The following is a 20,805-nucleotide window of genomic DNA, read 5'->3' on the forward strand; positions in this document are numbered from 1 at the left end:
GTAGTAGAAGAAACTTTTCTAGTTGTAGGCGTATGGTTAATGAATCCACTGAGTTGTTGGCGTCACTCATATAACAAATTATTATATTAAAAATTGACTGATGTCAGACATACTGTGTATCAGTAGCACGGTGAATGATTTTGTTGTTACGATGCTCTGACTGGGAGAGAGAAAGATGCTGTGAGAACATTGCTGCTTCTATTGTTAGGAGCTGGATCACCTCATTGGCCGGTGCCTGCAACGAGCCAGAACCAGCACAACAGGAGGTGAGTTCACTTCCACCATTAGTTCACCCAGCATTCACATTACCTGTAACTTTGCGATACCTAGGTGGTACTTCTGTATTTCCAGTGCTACTAAACTCAGGGGCAGCAGGTATTTTCATAGATGCTAACACCATGAGATGTTTAAACATCACCAACCTGATGCCTCAACCCATCAGGATCCAGGTGACTGACGGGAGACCCATTAGAAAGGGCATCATCAATTGACACACTCAGCTCATCTCACTTCAGGTCTGAGCACTCCATCATGAAAACATCAAACTGCTTGTTATCACCTCACCTAAACCTCCTGTGATCCTGGGTCTCCCGTGGATGGAGCTTCATAACCCACAATTATCTTGGTCTGATAAACACTGGTTGATAAACAGCTCACACTTAATAACTGTCTGCAAGTGCCTGAAGTCATCATGGCATCCACATCCATAGAATGTCCTGACAACCATGATGAGTTCATTGTTCCTCCCGAATATCAGGACATAAAGGAGGTGTTTAGTGAAACTGAGGCCAATGTGCTACCGCCACATCATCCATATGACTGTGCCATTGAGCTACTACTTGGCACAACTCCCCCTCGCGGACATATCTATCTAATTTCCTTGACTGAGCAGCAGGAAATGGAGGAATATATTTAAATAGCTCTCCAGCAAGGTTACATCAGGCCATCCACATCTCCATCATCTGCTGGATTCTTTTTTTGTGGCTAAAAAAGGGGGGTGGTCTTAGACCCTGTGTTGACTATCGGGGCCTAAACCAGTGCACAGTCAAGTACCGGTACCCGTTGCCTTTAGTCACCTCTGCCATAGAATGGCTTAGATCAGCCTAGTTTTTCACCAAGCTCGACCTTCGTAGTGCCTACAACCTGGTGCACATACGCAAGGGCGATGAATGGAAAACAGAGTTTAGCACCTCTAATGGTCACTACAAGCACTGCGTGGTGCCATATGGGTTCTCTAGTGCCCCCTCAGTATTTCAGTGCCTGATAAATTATGTGTTGAGGAACATACTGAGGAGATTTGTGATCACCTATATTGATGACATTCTGGTGTATTCTCAGTCCTTAGAAACTCATATCCATCATGTCTGCCAAGTCCTCCAGAGACTCCTGCATCACCAGTTGTGAAAGGAGAGAAGTATGAATTCCATTGATGCACCATCTCATTCTTAGGCTATGTGATCAGCCCAGAGGGAGCATCAATGGACCAGGCCAAGATTACTGCAGTTGTTATCATATTTACTCAACACAAAAATCTCGAGTACCTCATAAAGGTACCTTTGACACCATCCAACAAACACAGAGGACAAAACCCCACTTACCAACCAGGAGAGCAAGTATGGCTCTCCACCCGAGAACTAAGACAGCTACACCCATGCAAGAAACTCAGCCCTAGATATACCAGCCTGTTCAGGATCTGCAAGCAGATTAATGAGGTAATCAACAAACTAGACCTCCTTCAACATTGGTGCATAGCCCCATCATTCCATGTCTAATGCCTGAAACCAGTCATACCAGGCCCCTTAGCCTTCAACCTACCAACCACAACCCCACCACCTCCCCTCGACATTGACCTGGACTTTTACCTGGTAAAGTCCATCCTAAACTCCCATCGCAGGAGGGGTATAGGCCAGAGGAACAATAGCTGCGTTTACATGGACAACAATAATCCACTCTTAATCCGATTAAGACCATACTCTAATTAAGAAACTACCATGTAAACAGCAATTTTTACTTACCTTAATCTAATTAAGTTCGTAATCGAAGTAAGCAATAATCTAATTAAGACGGGTCGAGTACTCCTGTTTTAGTCGCATTATGGACGTGTAGTAGTGACATGTAAACACCTTAATCACATTATGAACGTCGTGGGGGAGTTTTTACCGTATTTTGCGACAGGACACGATCACACACGGCAGTTTTACGTTTTACGACGAACAAGAGAGGTCAGCTGTGTCCCAAATCGCATACTTTCCTACTATAGGCCTGTAGTGGGGAAAAATACATGTATCTTGGCTACTATATAGACGGTAACTACGCAATTTGGGACACACCCACCGCTTCAAGCGGTTGTCTATTAGCACGTATAGCATGACAAATAATTAACTGCACTTAAAGCGTTCGTTAAAAAAAAAAAAAAAAAAAAAAAAAAAAAAAAAAAAAAAAAACCCCAAACTGTATACTTTACCATAACGAAGACGAACTCTATGTTGATACGTGAAATTCTGGAGGGACGTCGGACAGCGTGGCACGGTGACGTAATGACGCAGGCTGTTAATCTAATTATGTTCTAAAACATGTAAAACGGGAGCATGATAGGAGTATTCTAAAAGCGACTCATGTAAACACCTTAATCACATTATTGTCTTACTCAGATTAAGGTCAATAATTAGATTACTGCTGTTCATGTAAACGTAGTCAATGTTGGGTACCCGTTAATGACATCCTTGACCCCAACTTATGCCAGGAATTTCACACCAGTCTCTGGGGTGGGGGCATCTGTCACATCACAGCAACACACGGACTCAATCTCCCAGCAAGCACCATGGCCTACAAACATGACCGCCTAAGACTTCACTACCCATAACACACAGACACTTTCCTGTCCCTAATCACCAAGCTACTAATTGAACACACCTGTTCACAATCAGCCACACACATTCTACACCCTTTATATAGAGCCTTTCATTCATTCATTCGTTGCAAAGTATAAGCTCAGCTTACTTTGTGTTCTGATGTTGCCAAGCCGTTTATGATTATGGTCTCCTTCGGTTTCGATCGTGTTTCTGTCTTATGTCTGTGTTTACTGCCTGTCCCTGTTTATCTTGTTTGCTGACCGCCTGTCTCATTGCCCGTTTTTTGACCATGTTTTTGTTGTGTTTGCCTCTCTTTTATTAAACTACTCTGCCTGCAATTGTATGTGTCTCAACCGCCTCTTCCTGACAGTATGTTGATCAGCCATAAATTACCAAGTAAATGACACAGCTGATTTACGTTTAGTAACACCCACAAAACTCCATAAAATGTAAAGCTCACAGAAAGCTTCCAGATGGACACACTCACTGTGGTTGCTGGGACTACAGTTGCCTCTAAGGCCAAACAGACTTCAGATTTAACCATAATAAACTTTCCTTTACTTTTCACAATCGGTTGTTACCCAGATGAGGACGGGTTCCCTTCCGAGTCTGGTTCCTCTCAAGGTTTCTTCCTCTTAACATCTTAGGGAGTTTTTCCTCACCACTGTCACCACCGGCTCGCTCAATTGGGATAAATTTGCACATTTAAAATCTGTATCCCATGTTTATATGTTTCTGTAAAGCTGCTTTGAGACAATGTCTATTGTAAAAAGCGCTATTCAACTAAAATTGATTTGAAAAAAGCTTCCAGTAACACAGCTTAGCCACAGCAACATGTCAGACCCACACACACTAACTCTTCCTCCATTTATAGGGCAGTAATTCATTTGTCCTAATTAAATGGAGTGTCTTATTTGTCTTCATTTATAGATTTGTTTACTTAGGTACAGTTACATTTATATAGTGCTTTTCTAGGCCAAAATATTAAACATAGTGGGGGGGTGGGGGGTGGGGTAAAATCTCCTACCACTAGTGTGTAGCATCCACCTGTATGACGTTATGTCAGCCATTGTGCGTCAAAACACCACCACACACTAGCTATTAGTTTAGGGGAGAGTGATGTAGCCAATTCAGTGATGGGGATTATAAGGGGGCCATGATAGAGAATGGCCAGGACACTGGGGTTTATACCTCTACTCTTTTAAGTGTCATGGGATTTTTAATACCATAGCGAGTCAGGACCTCGGTTTAACGTCTCATCCGAAAGATGTTGCTGTTTTTACAGTATAGTGTCCCCGTCGCTATACTGGGGCATTAGACACCCTACAGACCACAGGGTGAGTAGCCCCTGCTGGCCTCACTAATACCTACTTACAGCAGCAACCTTAGTTTTTTCCAGGAGGTCACCCGTCGAAGTACTGGCTAGGCTCAACCCTGCTTAGCGTCAGTGGGAAACCAGGTGAGAACTATAGGGAGATATGGCTCTGGCAATAGTATAGAATTTCATTAACATAATTAACAGAAGTTTCTTTAAATATTTGTGCATGTTAAAATATATATAGATATGTAAATCTGCTACCTATACAGTGCAGTAACTCATGGCCAATTATTTAAATTGAAGCTGACAATACAAGGTTAATGTCAATGTGCCTCTTGATAGATTAATTTACAAAAAGTCAGGAGCTCTCATAGACAATGACTGCTTTTCTGAAATGGAGTTTCATGAACGTCACATTTGCTGTGTAAATCTTCTTGCCAACAAGTGACAAATTCATTTGTATCCAGCTTGATTAATGAGGCTCAATCTGCAAGTGCAAGTGTCCACAGGCTCTTGATCCTTCATGACCTTGACCAGGTGAAGGATACAGAGGTTACTAAAATGAATGAATGAATGAAGCTGGTGTGGGTTTATGACAGTTTCCTCCCTATAAACAATAATGCATTAAAAATGTTACTTAAGCGAGTGTGCCCTATTAAAGTTTTATCAACCTGATTAATCTAAGTAAAAGCTTTACCTATTCTAAATGATGATTAAAGCTATACTTTCAAACAGTCATAGCCCTTTTTGGTACATGACCCTTCATTTTTGCAGGAGGAGCACAACATTTTTAAAAAATAGTTTCAAGAATGCAATACAGATAGTATATCAAGTCACTTAACCAAGAAGTTCATTATGCATATCAGTGCAGTTTTGTTGAATGTCAACGAAAAGCTACAACTTCACACAAAACAAAAAACTCATTATTTGAAGGTCACCATAACACACAGCAGAATACCAAGTCGATATGAGAAAATGTTCCCTAATGATAACCATAACTCCTTGAGATTTCTGGCTTTTTGTTTACCATTTTTCCTGTACCATCAAAATTGCACACTCGCTCATTCCAGGCTTCTGGTGACAACCCGGGACACAGAACAAACAAAATAAACCTGTTATGATTCCATCAGGAATTACAGAACCAGAACAAATGTAATGTCTGGACTTATTTCTAAGTTTATTTAACACACAGTCACTAGTTAATGCTACTAAATGCCCAAAAAGGACACAAACAACAGGATTAATTTCTTGGCATTTAATTTTTCCTAGAAGTGTAAATACCCACTGAAATTCAGTATTTATTCAAACTTCATATGATACGTTTCCCCTTTTTCCTTAGACATCTACGAAAAAATACAGCTTAATCAACCTATCTTAAATCCTCAACCTGCTGGATCAGCAGTCAGAGTTACATGTTGGTCCAACAACAATAATAATAATACAACTAGTAATTAACTGCCAGAGGGACTCCGTTTTATCACAGCACTGTTGACTTCTTGAATCTGATTGGGAAACAAGGTGTTATTTTGAATACCAGCACAAATCACAATTTTTTTGTTGTTGTTGTGCTCTTTCTAATACACTATCAGTTCTATAGTAACAGCTAATTCCCAGGATGGATGTTTCACATAATCCAAATGTAATAACAAACAGTCTTAAAAACATTATCAAAAAAGGAAAAATGTGTAATAGTTGATATTTTCAAGTTTTCTGTAAGAAGATATTTATGGAAGGAATCTCCAATGTCAGCGCTTTGTAACAGTCAGAGGTAAAGCTGGAAAATCTGAGGACTGATGATGCTGAATTTTGTGGTTACTAATAACAAGCTGCCTTTTTTTGTCATATTAATTTCCAGAGAAATAAGGCAATGACTGCTCATTAATATATTTTAAAATAATAATAATAATAATAATAATAATAATAATAATAGTTGGTCTGTAGTAGCTGTCAGTCAAATTAATGGGCAGGTCAGCAGGAGCACATGATTCTGGTTAGTCTTTTCTTAACCATCAGAAAACTCTCTGCTACTTTAACACACACCTGACCCAAATACCTATAACCAAACTACAAAGGTCACAGAATACACACAGAAAGGAAGTGATATATCAAAGAATAAAGTCAAACTTGGACACGCTTCAATGCTCTTTAAAAGTGGTCTAATAGATATCCTTAATTTTCCTGAGCAATCTGTTGCTATAGAAATTGCTGTAGGACCAGTCAGTCCATAATATCCTGTTGCTATTATTATTATTATTATTATTATTATTATTATTATTATTATTATTATAAAAGAAGAAAAAAAGTAACCTTAAGTAGGTACAACAGGGCATTTCATTTTTGCAAGTTTGTGTGGGCTGAATGAAACAAGTTTGCCAACTGTAATATGTATATATAGTAAACGAAACAGAGCAGTAGGAAATATGCCACAATTTCCTCCGTTAGTTAAGAAGTAGATTCCCTGCCATGATCCTGCAAATACTTGTGACTTGTTACACATGCCATTAGGTCCCTCTGGCCTACATGAATACATACCCAACAAAATGGATCATTACTGTAAAATAAATTGTAATTTAACTGCAGATTTCATTTATGTTTTTGACTAAAGGTACAACAAGTACAATTATTCAGCGATGCCTAACAATACTAACAAATTGACAAGATATTAACACATTTCTCTTGTTATGCAGTGACAACGTGCAAGCAGTAGGTACTTTCAAAACATAAAACCAGACCTCAATGTGCCAGTCTTTTTTCTTTTTTTGTGATGACATTGTTTTGTTTTTTCTCCCCTCTGATTAACACTGCATTTGGGTCTAAACCCAAACATTGGAACAGCTAAAGCCCTCGAGAATTCTCTCATAAAGTGGCAATCATTCTGAAAGCTGCAAGGCATTGATTATACACTCATGAAAAACCTTTTTCATTAAGTTTTGCCCATCTCATTGATTGGAGCTCTTCCCAGTTAACTATAGATACTACTAACATGGGATGCTTCATCAACTTTGACCACATTCGTTGAGTTGCTTCAGCACAATCAACAAAAAGGAGAACTCGACTCATTTAAGCATATTTAAAGGGATTTACATATTCAAAGACTTAAACTCAAATTACGTCAACATCCTCAAATAGAAAAATTCTTTCAAAACACCTCTTATAATCAGCCTCCAAGGAGAATCTAAACTGTTTAATTTCTCACATATTTAGGAGCTAATATGCTATACATACTTAAAGCATACCCAAAGAGGAACTTTATTTGCCTTAATGTACTCAAAGGACAGGAAATCCACTCAGCATATTCAAACAACTGTAATCTCCCTACATATTTAACAGAATAATATAATATAATAAATAATATAATAAAAATAATATAATCAGCCTTGTTTTTAGAAAGGAATTACATAAAGATATGCACATGGATAAAGTAGCAGCAGGTGGTTTGCATTCAAAACAGACTTTCAAACATTCAAAATCAGCATCAGTCTTTTGCTTATCACACAGCTCTATAAAGAGTTGAGCACTAAGCATGGAAATTATGCGGTATGTCAGTGCAATGGGGGTTTATCAACAGCTAATAAGTCAAGAACAGTATATATATATATATATATATATATATATATATATATATATATATATATATATATATATACACACACACACACACACACATACACACTGCGGTATCCAAAGCCTTCGGTTAATTCAGCTTTTAATGTAGCTAAAGATTATGAAGTACAGTTTAAGACCTTATTTATAATATACATAATTTCCTATACCTTTTACATATCAAAAATGCTCTCACATTCACAACTTTACATCTCGCTGACATTAAATATTCTCAACTGAAAGAAAAAAAGAGCATCCGTGTATTATAGTAATGAATTTGAGAGTGTTATGTGTGACAGAGAGCTAAAGTAGTAAATGTGAAGGTTTGTTGCGTAAATGTGAAAGGTAAAGCAGTAAATGTGAGAGGATTCTGTGTGAATGTGAAGTAAATTAATGAATGTGAAAGCATTTTGTGTGAATGTGAGGTAAAGTAGTGAATGTGAGAGCATTTTGTGTGAATGGGATGTAAAGTAATGAATGTGAGAGAATTTTGAGTGAATATGAGGTAAAGTAATGAATGTGAGAGGTAAAGTACTGAAGGTGATAGAATTTTGTGTGAATGTGAGGTAAAGTAATGAATGTGAGAGCATTTTGTGTGACTGTGAGGTAAAGTAATGGATGTGAAAGCATTTTGTGTGAATGTGAGGTAAAGTATTGAATGTGTGAGGTAAAGTATCGAATGTGTGAGGTAAAGTATTGAATGTGTGAGGTAAAGTAATGAATGTGAGAGCATTTTGTGTGAATGTGAGGTAAAGTAATGAATGTGAGAGGTAAAGTAATGGATGTGAGAGCATTTTTGTGTGAATGTGAGGTAAAGTGATGAATGTGAGAGCATTTTGTGTGAATATGAGGTAAAGTAGTGAATGTGAGAGCATTTAGTGTGTATCTGAGATTTAACATTATAAATGCAAGAGCACTTTGTGTTTAAGAATAAAGATTGTCTGTTAAAGATCAGAAAGAGAATGCAATAGCATTTAAAATTTAGTGTGTATAAGAGGTAAAAGTGAATGTGAGAGCATTCTGTGTCAATATGAGAGGTAAAGTAGTGAATGTGAGTATTTTGTGTGAAAAAGCTAATGTAGTGAATCTTATGAGCAAATTGTCTGTACAGGAAGGGGTAAAAAAGTGAATGATGGAGCATTTTGTGTGAGTAGCGAGAGCTATGTGAGAATTAAAGTAGTGAATGTGAAAGTATTTTCTGGAACTGTGAGGAAAGTAAAGCAATAAATGTGAGGTTAAATAATGAATGTTAATGGTATCTCGTGTGGATAAAAATAAATGACTATCTTCCTTTCATTATTAAAAATGTTAATGTTTTTATATTAGGAAATTCTTTAAAGCACTCTTTCAAACTGCACTTAAATTTTCACAGAACAACATGGGCACATTTCATCATGTGGCGATCATTACACACTCATAAGCAGAACGACTTTTGCTGATGCCCAGGAGCACAAAATCTGTGTTTTTTAATGACCATTGCACTTTTTACTATTTATAACAATCACAATGAAAAGCAAAACAAGTCAAGCTGTAGAGTAGCTCTGGTTTTTCCAATTACCTGCTAAATTATTCAGCAGTACTACCCTGCTATGAGGGCAGTTTTACTGCATAATTCACAAATGAATAGCAAGAGTTCCACAAATTTATTGATTTGCACTAATCTATGTAAGAAGCATTAACAACAAGAAAAACAATCCCACATCTAAATGTACGCTTTTCATACACCTGCCGCATGATGCATAAATGCACAAATAAATGATAGGTGAGCATGTTTGTGGCTTCTAAGCATATCTGTAAAGCAAATTTTTTTTTTTTTTTTTTTTTTTTGGTGAAACAACCATATCTGTACAACCCATTTTATTTATTTGTGGATTTGATTTATTTTTGTGATTCACTTACTACTTATTTGTGCATCTCATTGTATTTTGGAGGGAAACTTTGTTACTTATTGCAAATTACACAACAAAAATAATAATATCCTCATACCCTGGGAACAAGACAAGTGTGTGTGTGTGTGTGTGTGTGTGTGTGTGTGTGTGTGTGTGTTTTTGACTGGGCATGTAGAGTGGTGTGAAGATCAATGATCACTAATGTAGACACATGAGCACCCAACTGAGACAAGAGACAAGCCAGAGATAGGAGGAGGAGGTGTATGTGGTTTTGTGTGTGTGTGTGTGTGTGTGTGTGTGTGTGTGTGTGTGTGTGAGTGTGTGTGAGTGTGTATGAGAGAGAGAGAGAGAGAGAGGGGCAGTCTTCAAGATATATATATATATACAATTTACTGATAAATAATACCTCAAAAGACTCAGCTGTGTCTCAACAGGCTCATATCTCACCCTTTCGCAGCCATTTCAACTGCAAACACAACACTTTATGCTACATGAGGATATTCCTGCCATTCAAACGGTCTATTTGTTCCAACACTTGCTCACCTACGAATTGGGAGGTCTATTGTCTCCTATTCATCTTGTCTCAAAACCAAATGTCTTCAGAGTATAGGAAAAACAAAATAATTGCCCTTCCAATACTTTCAGAGGGTACTGTAATGATGGGCATGTTGGAACTCATGAAACCCTAACTTGTTAATAAACAACTGAATATTAAATTAACATGCAACATGAGTATATATTTTAATAATAATGTTTTGGGGTTAACATGGCACACAACAGCTCAGTGAACTCCATGGATAAAACATGCTATGCAATTGAGCCTGTGATTGGTCCAAGTATCGGAGCTGACTCATTGCAAGCATCGCATAGCTCTCACTAGCATGCTAAGTTGCAATTCTCAATCCTGGATTAATTGAATGGTCTCATCTTTATGTGGGAATATAAACTGGGATGGAAACACCTTCTTTTTCGCTTTGTAAATATGGAACAAAATACACTGTTCCTCGTGTTCTGTACTTTGTTTATGTACTTACACATATCTGCATCACAATAGTTTATGCTGTTGGAACTTTGCAATCTTCTTTCTGCCGATGTGAAAATTGTCATGAAAATTTTAATAGCGTCACCTGCAGGACTCAAACATGATCAGTACATAATCAGAGATAGTATGCAAGATTGTAAGCATGTAAAGGTGATTTTAGTCTTGTGCAATTAAGTATACTGGAGCCTTTAGGTGTTTTAATGAGAAGTGGGTTCTAAACTTTGTGGCAAAAAGAACCTTGGACCAATTTTTTTGCCCCTGAGTGTATAATGGGCTATGACAACACAGAGGTTAGAGGACACTACCACTCCAAAGAAACAGAGTAAGCATTGTGCAATCAGAGAGATAACCAGCTTCACTGTGTGCTGGATGTGGAGCAGGATGCCTATCAGGACTCATGAAAGAAAGTTTTTTTTTTTTAACAGATTGTATAAGGAGCCAACCAGCCCCTTCCCTCCATTACAGAACAGTTACTGATGTCCTACTCTGAAGATGTCCTCCGTCCATCCAACATCACCCAACTATCAGGCACGCTCTCTCTCTCTCTCGGCCTCTCTCTCTCTCTCTCTCACACACACACACACACACACACACATACACTACACACATACATTCAACCATTCACCTAGGATGGCTACTGGACCAAATAGTATTGGTTCTCAGGTAAGAAGCTTGCATTGAACTTAGTGAGCTATGAGTAACTCTTCACAGACTGCTGTGTCTGCAAAAAACCTTCACTCTGTAAAACATCCTGTCTGGACCCATGGTCTAAGGAAGACTTTCTATATAGTGTCACAATTCATTATTTTAATATAACAGCAAGTCCCAAATTGGTTTATTCATCTTATATCACAACAACTGACCAAAGATGACACATTTTCTACTTAAAGAACAAGATGTCATTCTTTGTATCCATTTATAGTTTCATATAATGTTGTAGAATATCTGTGAGATATTCTACAACATTATATGTTGTATATCTTATATATGTTGTATATGTTGAATATCTGTGAGAAGTTATAACAGCTATAAACAGTAGTTCCCTCACCAGTCACAAGATGACAATACAAAAAATGCAGTTTTTCATGTTACTGAATAACCAAAAAGTGAAAAGTATTTCCCATGGTGGAAAACCAGCTTTACCTGTGACTGTTCTATAGCACTACTCATGTCTCCGTCCATAAAGGCTAGTAAATGTTCCTTAGATAAATCTTCCCTACAGCAAAGGTTATATGCTATACTTTGGTACATTTCAACTCTTTCTTTTCCTCAGTTTATTGGGCCTCAATGATCTATCTAGCTTCATGTAAAGTTGTGTGTAAATGTTTTGGTAGGCCAAACTGAAGTAAAACTTGCCAGATTTATAAGTTTTCTTTGTACTCGCTTGTATGAATGCCAATCGCTCATAAATTACCAAAAGCACGATCAAGGACAAGATATATTACCTGGGGTTATTTCTACTTGTCATTTTACAGAACATACCTTTCCAAAATTTTTATATTGTCAGTATTTTTTTACACGTCATACGTAAATACATTTTTGATCTCTCATAAATCAGTGCTGAGGTAGCTGTCTGATCATACACCATGACGAACCCGAACACTGTAACAACCCTAATGTGTGTGCAGGGAGCAAGCTTTAGTACCAACGTTACCATAACAACAAGAAGCATGCTACCATTACAAATGAGAAACATAATTTAATCCCACTACTTGCTTATCTGTATGTTCAAAAATGATATCCAATTGTGATTTTTGAATAATGTTAAGTAAAATAAGTGATTGGCTTTAATACAGGATTATAAGAGGCAACACTAACCATCCATGTTCATATACCGCATTTCCACCATCTTGTCACCTAAAAAGTCTAATGATGTCTCTGATGGCCACAAGAAGAAACATCCAAATTAATATGATGAAAGGAAAGTTGTGTACATCACCAAAGGCACCATAATCACCAGAACAGATTTCAGAGAAGCAGAGAAAGCACAATCACAAACAAGAGCAAGTAGCATGAGAGTATTCCAAACAAAAAAACTCAGAGTTCAGATTCTGTTCATCATTTGAAAACACTCCAAGGGTATACACACTGGCACAAAAAGTCAAATTTCTTATTTACATTCAATTTTCCACATACATTTTTATATACAAGCAGTGTAGGGTTGAAACGGTATGAGATTTATATGGTACGATAACCGTCTCAGAAGATATCAGTTTCACGGTATACGGTATTACACAATTATTATTATTATTATTATTATTAGTAGTAGTAGTAGTAGTTGTTACAATGACCCTAAAAGGAATGAAAACAGAAGGGGTTTTTTTTGGTTGAACAAATGCTCTATTATACTTGAAACCTAAAACCATTTTTTAAAGACTTTTTTTTAAAGGCCAGACTGCTCCTGTCTTTACCTTTATCTAACACACACACTCAGGTCGGGGGCAGTAGCCATGTTTCCATCCATGTATTTGTATGATAATTTTTGGATATCGCATAAAAAATGCTGGAGGAAACACCAGATAAAATCTACAAAATGCACATAAAAAACTTATTCTCAGGGAAAGAATAAAAAAAAAAATCAGATAAGAAGTCATGCGCATAAAATAAGATGGAAACACATTTAACAAATAAATTCCTCGATGCACATCAAAAAAAGTTGTGACTTTTCCTCAGCAAATAATGTGATTGGATAATTGACTGATGTGACTGGACATTCAGCACATGTGGCCAACTTATACAGCACAATTTCCTGTGTGAACTGGGGCACGGTGGGTCGCAATACCTGGACTACCCAGTGGACCAAGCTCTGTGCACAGCATCTCAAACATTGATTCAACCCCCAGTAATTGTTACAAGGTCGAAGTCCACCTCCTTTTTTCTACACAAAGAAGAAGCCCACAGACACGGGAGAAGTAGATGGTCTTATGTATCCCTGCTGCAGTGTTTCTTGTATGTACTCCTCCATGGCCAGCTGTTCTGTGCGGGACAGGGGGTAAATATGATTGTGTGGAAGTGTGGTTCCTGGGATCAGCTAATGGCGCAATCATATAGTCTGTAAAACCGCTGGCTTTGGTCTTGCTGAAAACAGTGCTGAGATATTTGTATTCCAAAGGGGTGATTTTCTGGGCTTTCAATGGAGGTGGTGGCAATGAGGAGCTCTGGTGAATGAATGCAGTGAGATTTGCATTATCTTGACCATTTGGTGATTTCCTTGTCAGACCATGAGATGGAGGGGTTATGCTGCTCCATCCACAGGAGGCCCAAAATGACAGGGTGTCCTGGTGATACTGTGATGAGGAGTATGATGTACTCCTGGTGAAGAGCGCTGACCTTAAGGCACATGGGCTGTGTCCTGATGCACTCTCCAAAGTGTCCTCCATCAATGGTTTGGATCTTTTGGTGGCGTGGTAGCAGTTGCGTGGGGATGTTGAGCTGTTTTACAATGTTCTGGTCGATGAAGGTTCCAGCTGCTCCAGAATCAATCATGCGAGGAGACTGAAACTGACTCACCGGAGATGAGCGGGGACAGAGGTTCCTGCTTGAGGTTGGTTGTTTCTGGGCACCTAGGGAGCACTGTTGGCTGAGATGATCGGGTTGTCCACAATAGAAGCAGCACGTCTCTCTGCGATGTCTCTCCCTGTCAGCTTCGTTGAGCCTAGTTTGCCCAGCTGCATTCCCTCGAAGCTGGCGAAATACATGGAACACTGGAGCAAAATACCTTGGCATTGTGAAACTTCACTGGAGAATTTTTTCCGGTGCCGTCATAGGCGGAAAATAGGACTGGGGTGGTAGGTGTGACGGCGCACTGTGAGAAACTGTTTGGGAGAGTAAATCTACCTTGTCGTCGAGTTTCACGAGGAGTTGCTGCTGTTCTCCAATCAGGTGACCATGAGCCATGATGGCCTGCCACGGTGCTGCATCCATTGGAGTGGCAACTGGATTGTGCAGCAAGACAATGATCCAAAGCATAGGAGTGATTTATTTACATGGGTGATAGGTGTTGGATAACTTTTTTTGCTTCAATAAAAAATAATTAAATAAAAACTGTATTGTGTGTTTACTTAAGTTGCCTTTATTTTATGTTATATTTCTTTTGAAGATCTAAAATATTTAGTATAAGATATATACAAAAAAGAAAGAAATCAGGCAAATACCTTTTCACAGCACTGTAGCTGGGAGTCAGGATGTGGAAAATGATTGACGTTTAAACATTCACGTTTTTTCATTAGGGATTAAAGTTATAAACCGAACATATCCCTTGATCTGAAATGGAGGGATGTTGTTGTTTTTTTTTTGTTTTTTTTGCAAACTGTCCTGCAAACTGTTTTTTTGCAAATCAGTCCTCAAGGACAGTCCCCCTTTCTTTTTGGGATATTCAAAGTAATCCCACGTTGCTGATTTTAATTTCTATTATGGCAGGGGATGGAGTTTGATGATATCAGCCTCTCTTCTCTCTGACATTTTCTCTGTTGTGTGTGTGTGGAGCAAGTTGATGAGTCTGACAGGCAGTCGAGGAGTAAAGGGGATGTGCATGCGCAGGTGAGATTCTATTGCGTTGAGACAATATAGACAGATGTCCAATTCTAGGTTGAGTCAACACATTTCCAGTTGACTAGAACTTAATTATTGCACTGATGGTGGAAATGGCCATTTTCAAAACAGTGAAATTCCCTTTTTGCATATCCCAGGTTGTTAAGAAGCTGGGGTCAGAGCTGGGGCTTGAACCCAGGTCTGCATTTTTACAAACACTAATTACTTTTCTTACTTTATTTCACCATATTTCAAGTTTTTAATCTCAGGCCATAATAATATCTGACACCATTTTACTGTTGGACCCATCACAGTAATCATTATTCCACATTTACTCCAATTTAAAATGAGTCACTTGACCTGAACAGTACACGGAATATCATCTGCTGCACAGAATATCAGGTGTAGAGACAAAGTGATTGATTGAGTGCTTCAAAAGCAGGAGGGTGAAGAACAGAGTTATAACACAATAGTAAGGTAAAAAAGAAGACAGCAAAGAAATGAGTTATTAAATAAAAGTGAAAGGTGGCTAGATATACACATATAAATAGAGCCGTATGCACCCATAAAGAAAGCCATCAGAGAACGGCTGTGGTGCTGTTTGTGTGTTTAGCTTTAGCTGAGATGGCAGAAGATGGGTGTATGAAAGGAGGCTTGCCTGACTGAGATCCTCCTCTACCTATCCTGATTGACAGCTCCTCAGTTGTGGATGAGGCTACAGGGTCCTCCACTTTCGCTTTCACTGGTTTGGCGTCAGAAGGCAGGGTCAAAGCCAAATGCGGGTCTGTCTCAACACCCTGGGGGAAAAAAAAAATTCAATTCAATTAAATTTTATTTATGTAGGTTTAGGTTTAGAGCAAGCCAGAGGTGACAAGGAAAAACTCCCTTAGATAACATCAGGATAGAATTCAAAAGAGAACCCATACTCTTCTGTGTGACACTCGGCAGTGAGATTATGAGTCATTACTCTTCCATGCAGCTGTATGCTATAAAATCAAACAGTACTGAGTGTGCTGAATGAATCTTTGGTACAAGCATCAGAGGCATTTTTAGGGGTTCAAACCTGAAGGGCTGAAACCATATCGTAAATGTAAGGATTTTTATTATTATTATTCTGTCCTAAAACTGATTGTGCAGACCATAAGTCATAGAGAGCTGAAACTTTGAGGAAAGGTAGTACCACAGAGTACTTCAACGTCGCAAAGTTTAAGCCCAAACGTCCAGATGGTAGCGCTATAGTGTGCATTTTCTAAAAATGGCCATAACGTTTTAACCATTTGATACAGACGCAAGTGTCTTATATCTATGGAATCCTTGGGATCAGACAAACAAAACATATATCTTCAATTTCACTTCAGTCATTAAAATTTTTCCGCCACCTTGGATTTTTCAAAAAACCTACTTTTTCGAACTAGTCCTAAGTTTTTAATCCGAGCGAGACGAAACCAGTGCCAAACGTTCTATGGAGTCTGTTTACCAATAATTATCAACTATCAATAATAATTCTAACTTTTGACTTGAGATAGCTACTTTATGTGAAAACACAACGTAGGCGTGGCCATGTTTACTTAATTGGCTATAACTCTTGAATGAAATGAGATATCTCCACCAAACATGCTTATGTACGATGCGATCTATGATCGCACAAAAAACATTTGTGCAGTTTTGCCACATGGTGGTGCTATAATACCAAAAAAACATGAAATTGGCTGTAACTATGGAACCGTTGACCCAATTGACTTCAAAATTCACATACAGTGTCTTTGACCTGCCACCAATGTCTATGAGGACATTCACGTATGTTGAAAAACATGGCCGCCATCAGCCAATCAGCAGCTATTAGACAAGGTTAACAATGACCGATCGGAACAAAACTTGGTAGACCTATCTGACTTTTGGTTCATCAGCATTAACAAAAAAAAAAGTGTTACACGATTCTCTGGGGTCTATTTATAAATAAATATATAATAAAGGTGAACTTTCAATTTTACGTGTCGATGGCATGCCAAAAGTAAATGTAGTGGACTTGGCCACATTAGTTACATAGTAATAATTCTTAAACGAACCACCAAACTTGGGATGCTTATGTAAAGGCTCAGTCTAAGGTCACTTGACAAAAATTGCTTTGTTGGCCACTTGATGGCGCTATAATAGTTTAAAAAACTTAAACTGGCTGTATAAATGGTGTGTAAATGAGTGTTAATTAATACTAATTAATGGTTGAGAAGCAGAATTTGGCCAATAGCTGCTGCAAGCCTTTAAGAATCGACCAATTGGTGTGCAAGAAGGCAGGAATTACAGAGACGGGTTAAAGCAATGCACACATATATAATGCAGTATTAGACCATAAGCACATCATAATGAAACTAAAACCAAATCCCGGACATTTTCTCAAATTTATAAATCCCAGCCAGACGCTTTTTTGGTCTGAAAAAGAGGACATATGGTCACACTAACAAAAGCATTTCAGAGAACAATTTGTATTAAATTCTACAAAATTAACTTTGCACAAAATGTATTTGTGCATGCACCAGGAGGTTGCTCATGTGAGCCATGACTGGCAAGAGAGAACCAGAACTATAATCAAGCAGCTGTCTACATTGTGTACAAAGATTAATTGCTTTGCTTTTAAATGAAACAAATGTAATTCTGATAGTATTCTCTCTCTTTTTTTTTTTTTTTTTTTTACAAAATATACCTGTAATTTGATTACTTGTTTTTTTTGACGCAACTGTAACGGAATACAGTTACCAGTTTTTTGTATCCTGATTATGTAATGCTGTTACATGTATTCTGTTACTCCCCAAGCCTGTTTATAACATCCAGTCACTTAACAAATCACCTGAGAAGAGTCACAGGAAAAAATGTCTGGAAATAGTCTATTGGTCATCTGTGCCATGAAAAAAATTCGTTATTAAATGAATGGCACAGTCTCGGATGGGTCTTATACAAATGATATGTGAAAATCTGTCATTAGCAGAGAAACTCAAGTGATGAATTCAAGCTTTGAAAGATAAATTCCACTAAATCCATTACTAGATTCCAATAACACCAACACCACATTCCGTCTAACTAAACATTTAATACATCATTAACAGAGTTGGGTGTAACGCATTACAAAGTAACTGGTTACTGTAATCTAATGACTTTTTCTGATAACGCAGTAATGTAATGCATTACATTTTAAATTGATGTAATTTGATTACAGTTACAAATTTATTCTTAAGAAAACAATATTAAGTCAAATGCACTTTTTAAATAAATGACATTTTTCCCCGAAGATTTTTTAGCCCTGAATAATTCTCCACTTGGAGCGGTTTGTCACTGTGTAACTGAATGTAAAAGAAGACACCATTGTTGTAATTTTATATCTTCAGTGACTGTAGACAAGACCAATCAGAACGCATTTACAGGAAAATACGTGGAAACAATCGTGTCTTATTGGCTGACAGTCTCTCAATTCTGCCAAATGCTAGCTCACAGTCCGTGTGAGGGAAAATGGATATACACAGATTTTTTTTTAAACCAGTAAAGGTGCTGAAACTGAAACAGTAACATCCTCTGATGCTGCGCAGGAAAACAAGGTGTAAATGTCTATATGAGTTCCAGTTTACGTGAACATGATTTGAGCAGAGCATAAGGAAAGATAATGTACTTTGCAAGGCATTGTAGCAGCTAAACCCATAAAGTGATAGCTTAGATGTGCTTCCCCCTGGCTAGCGACACCAGACTAGCCTAGTTAGAAAAGTTTGATATTTCATCGGTCTGGTACATGCAGTAATCAGTAATGTAATCAGATTACAATTTTAAAGTAGTAACTAGTAATCTGAACTGGATTACTTTTTTAATTAACTTACCCTACACTGATCATTAAACAGATAGCTCATGGCAGTGACACAGCATAGCTATAGCCACTATGCATTTTGAAAGAAATGGTGGCAAGAAATATCCTAATAATAGTGAGAATTACACAGAAAATCCATAACACCAATCCAAGATTAAACACCACAATTACTTGCGTCCTCCTTGCAGATAGTTATTTTGCGAATCTGCCAGAAATGCCACAATGAGGCAAAGCCATGCAACATAAACCTTAATCTAAATCATAGAATTTTGATAAAAAAAGAGCAGAATGCCAAAAAAAAATAATAATTTGTGCTTTTTCTTTTCAAATGTGTGAAAGACAATTACTATAAAATGAGCAGCCATAAACAGACATTTTCTTTATTGCAAATTCCTGAGTGACCATCCCATCTCCCTCTCCCAAAGACTTCTTTTATGCAACAGACATGACTGGCTTCTTCAGCATTTCTCTACTGTGGTTCTCTACCTGTTTCCTGCTTCTGATATGAGCCAAAAATTGGTTATCAGCCACCCACATCAGATTCAAAACATTGCTGCTTGCCTACAAAGCTAGCTGCACCCATCTGAAGTCACTCAAGCACAACTAGGACCACCATCTCTCAAGATACAAGTACACATGATGCAAACATTAATCGACCACAGTTATTAGTGCGTCTCCTTATACGTAAAGTTACACAAACTCAGGAGCACTCAAGGGATACAAACATTTTTCTAAACTGACTGCTTTTTCATAAAGACCATATTCCTTGAATAAATGTAATGAAAGGAAATATCTATATAATGGAGCTTACATGACCTCATTTCATTAACAGCTGTATTGTGTAAGGTTCAGGTGGTATATCAGTCATGTCATTTGTATATTTCTAATTCAGGTGAGTTTTATTCAGCATTTCTTTTTAAATTTTACAGCACATTTATTTAATCCACAGCACTCTACAGACGGAAGTCTCAGTCTGAGCACAGAGCTGGCACCTCTGAGATTTGTACTCACAGTGAGTTTGTGTGATATCATCACTTTTACACTTTTAAAAAAATATTTTTCAGTGAGGTTGACTTTGATTATGTTATTAACCACCTTTTTTCCTCATTGTTTAAAAATACTAAATGGCATTCTTAAAACCCATTTCAATTTCTTCTGTTCAAAACGTACTCTTTTTTTGTGTGTTTTTTCATTCACTACCCGCTTTAATTGAGAATTTTTTCGCTCAATAATTAGGGAAAGAAAATAATGGAGCATTTTTCTCCCAGGAAATACCCAGACAACACAAAGGAGCCCCCCCCCTCTCTCTCTCTCTCTCTCTCATGTGTGTGCCACCAGAAATCATTAAGCACAGCAGGTACTCTCCCTAGAGTCTTCTCATATATGAAATGCTAATTTAATTTTCAAGAAAAATAATTTCCTATATATTTGCTTCACATAAGTGCAGTTGAAAACGCCTTTATTTTAAGCCTGATTAACCTACAGTGCTAAACTTGAATAAAAATTTTTAATAATAAGCTGTTTATTTGGTGTTTCCTCAGCCTGCTTGCTTCTGCTCAATAGTTCCTCTTTCTGTTTTCATCACAAGCAAGAAATCCAACTTATCTACAACTCTCATGCTATAGTTACCCTAATGTACACTCAATTATATTCTGCAGAAATAAAACTAAGGTCTGACTCACAACTCTGACCATGCACTGTTAATCTCTGTGCAATTACATTCAGCA

General features: G+C 37.7%; 1 protein-coding gene across 3 annotated transcripts in view; it reads right to left on the minus strand.

Moving 5' to 3' along the window:
* slc39a11 (solute carrier family 39 member 11) overlaps positions 1-20,805 on the minus strand; it is a 159,477-nt gene that overhangs the window by 40,124 nt on the left and 98,548 nt on the right. For 2 of the 3 annotated variants that reach the window (XM_017482564.3, NM_001200685.1), the window contains 1 exon segment: positions 15,893-16,031. In XM_017482564.3, coding sequence (XP_017338053.1) covers positions 15,893-16,031 — 139 coding nt within the window. 3 annotated transcript variants of the gene reach the window in all.

Source organism: Ictalurus punctatus, chromosome 13 (genome assembly GCF_001660625.3).
Source record: "Ictalurus punctatus breed USDA103 chromosome 13, Coco_2.0, whole genome shotgun sequence".
In the NCBI taxonomy this organism is placed as follows: Eukaryota; Metazoa; Chordata; class Actinopteri; order Siluriformes; family Ictaluridae; genus Ictalurus; species Ictalurus punctatus.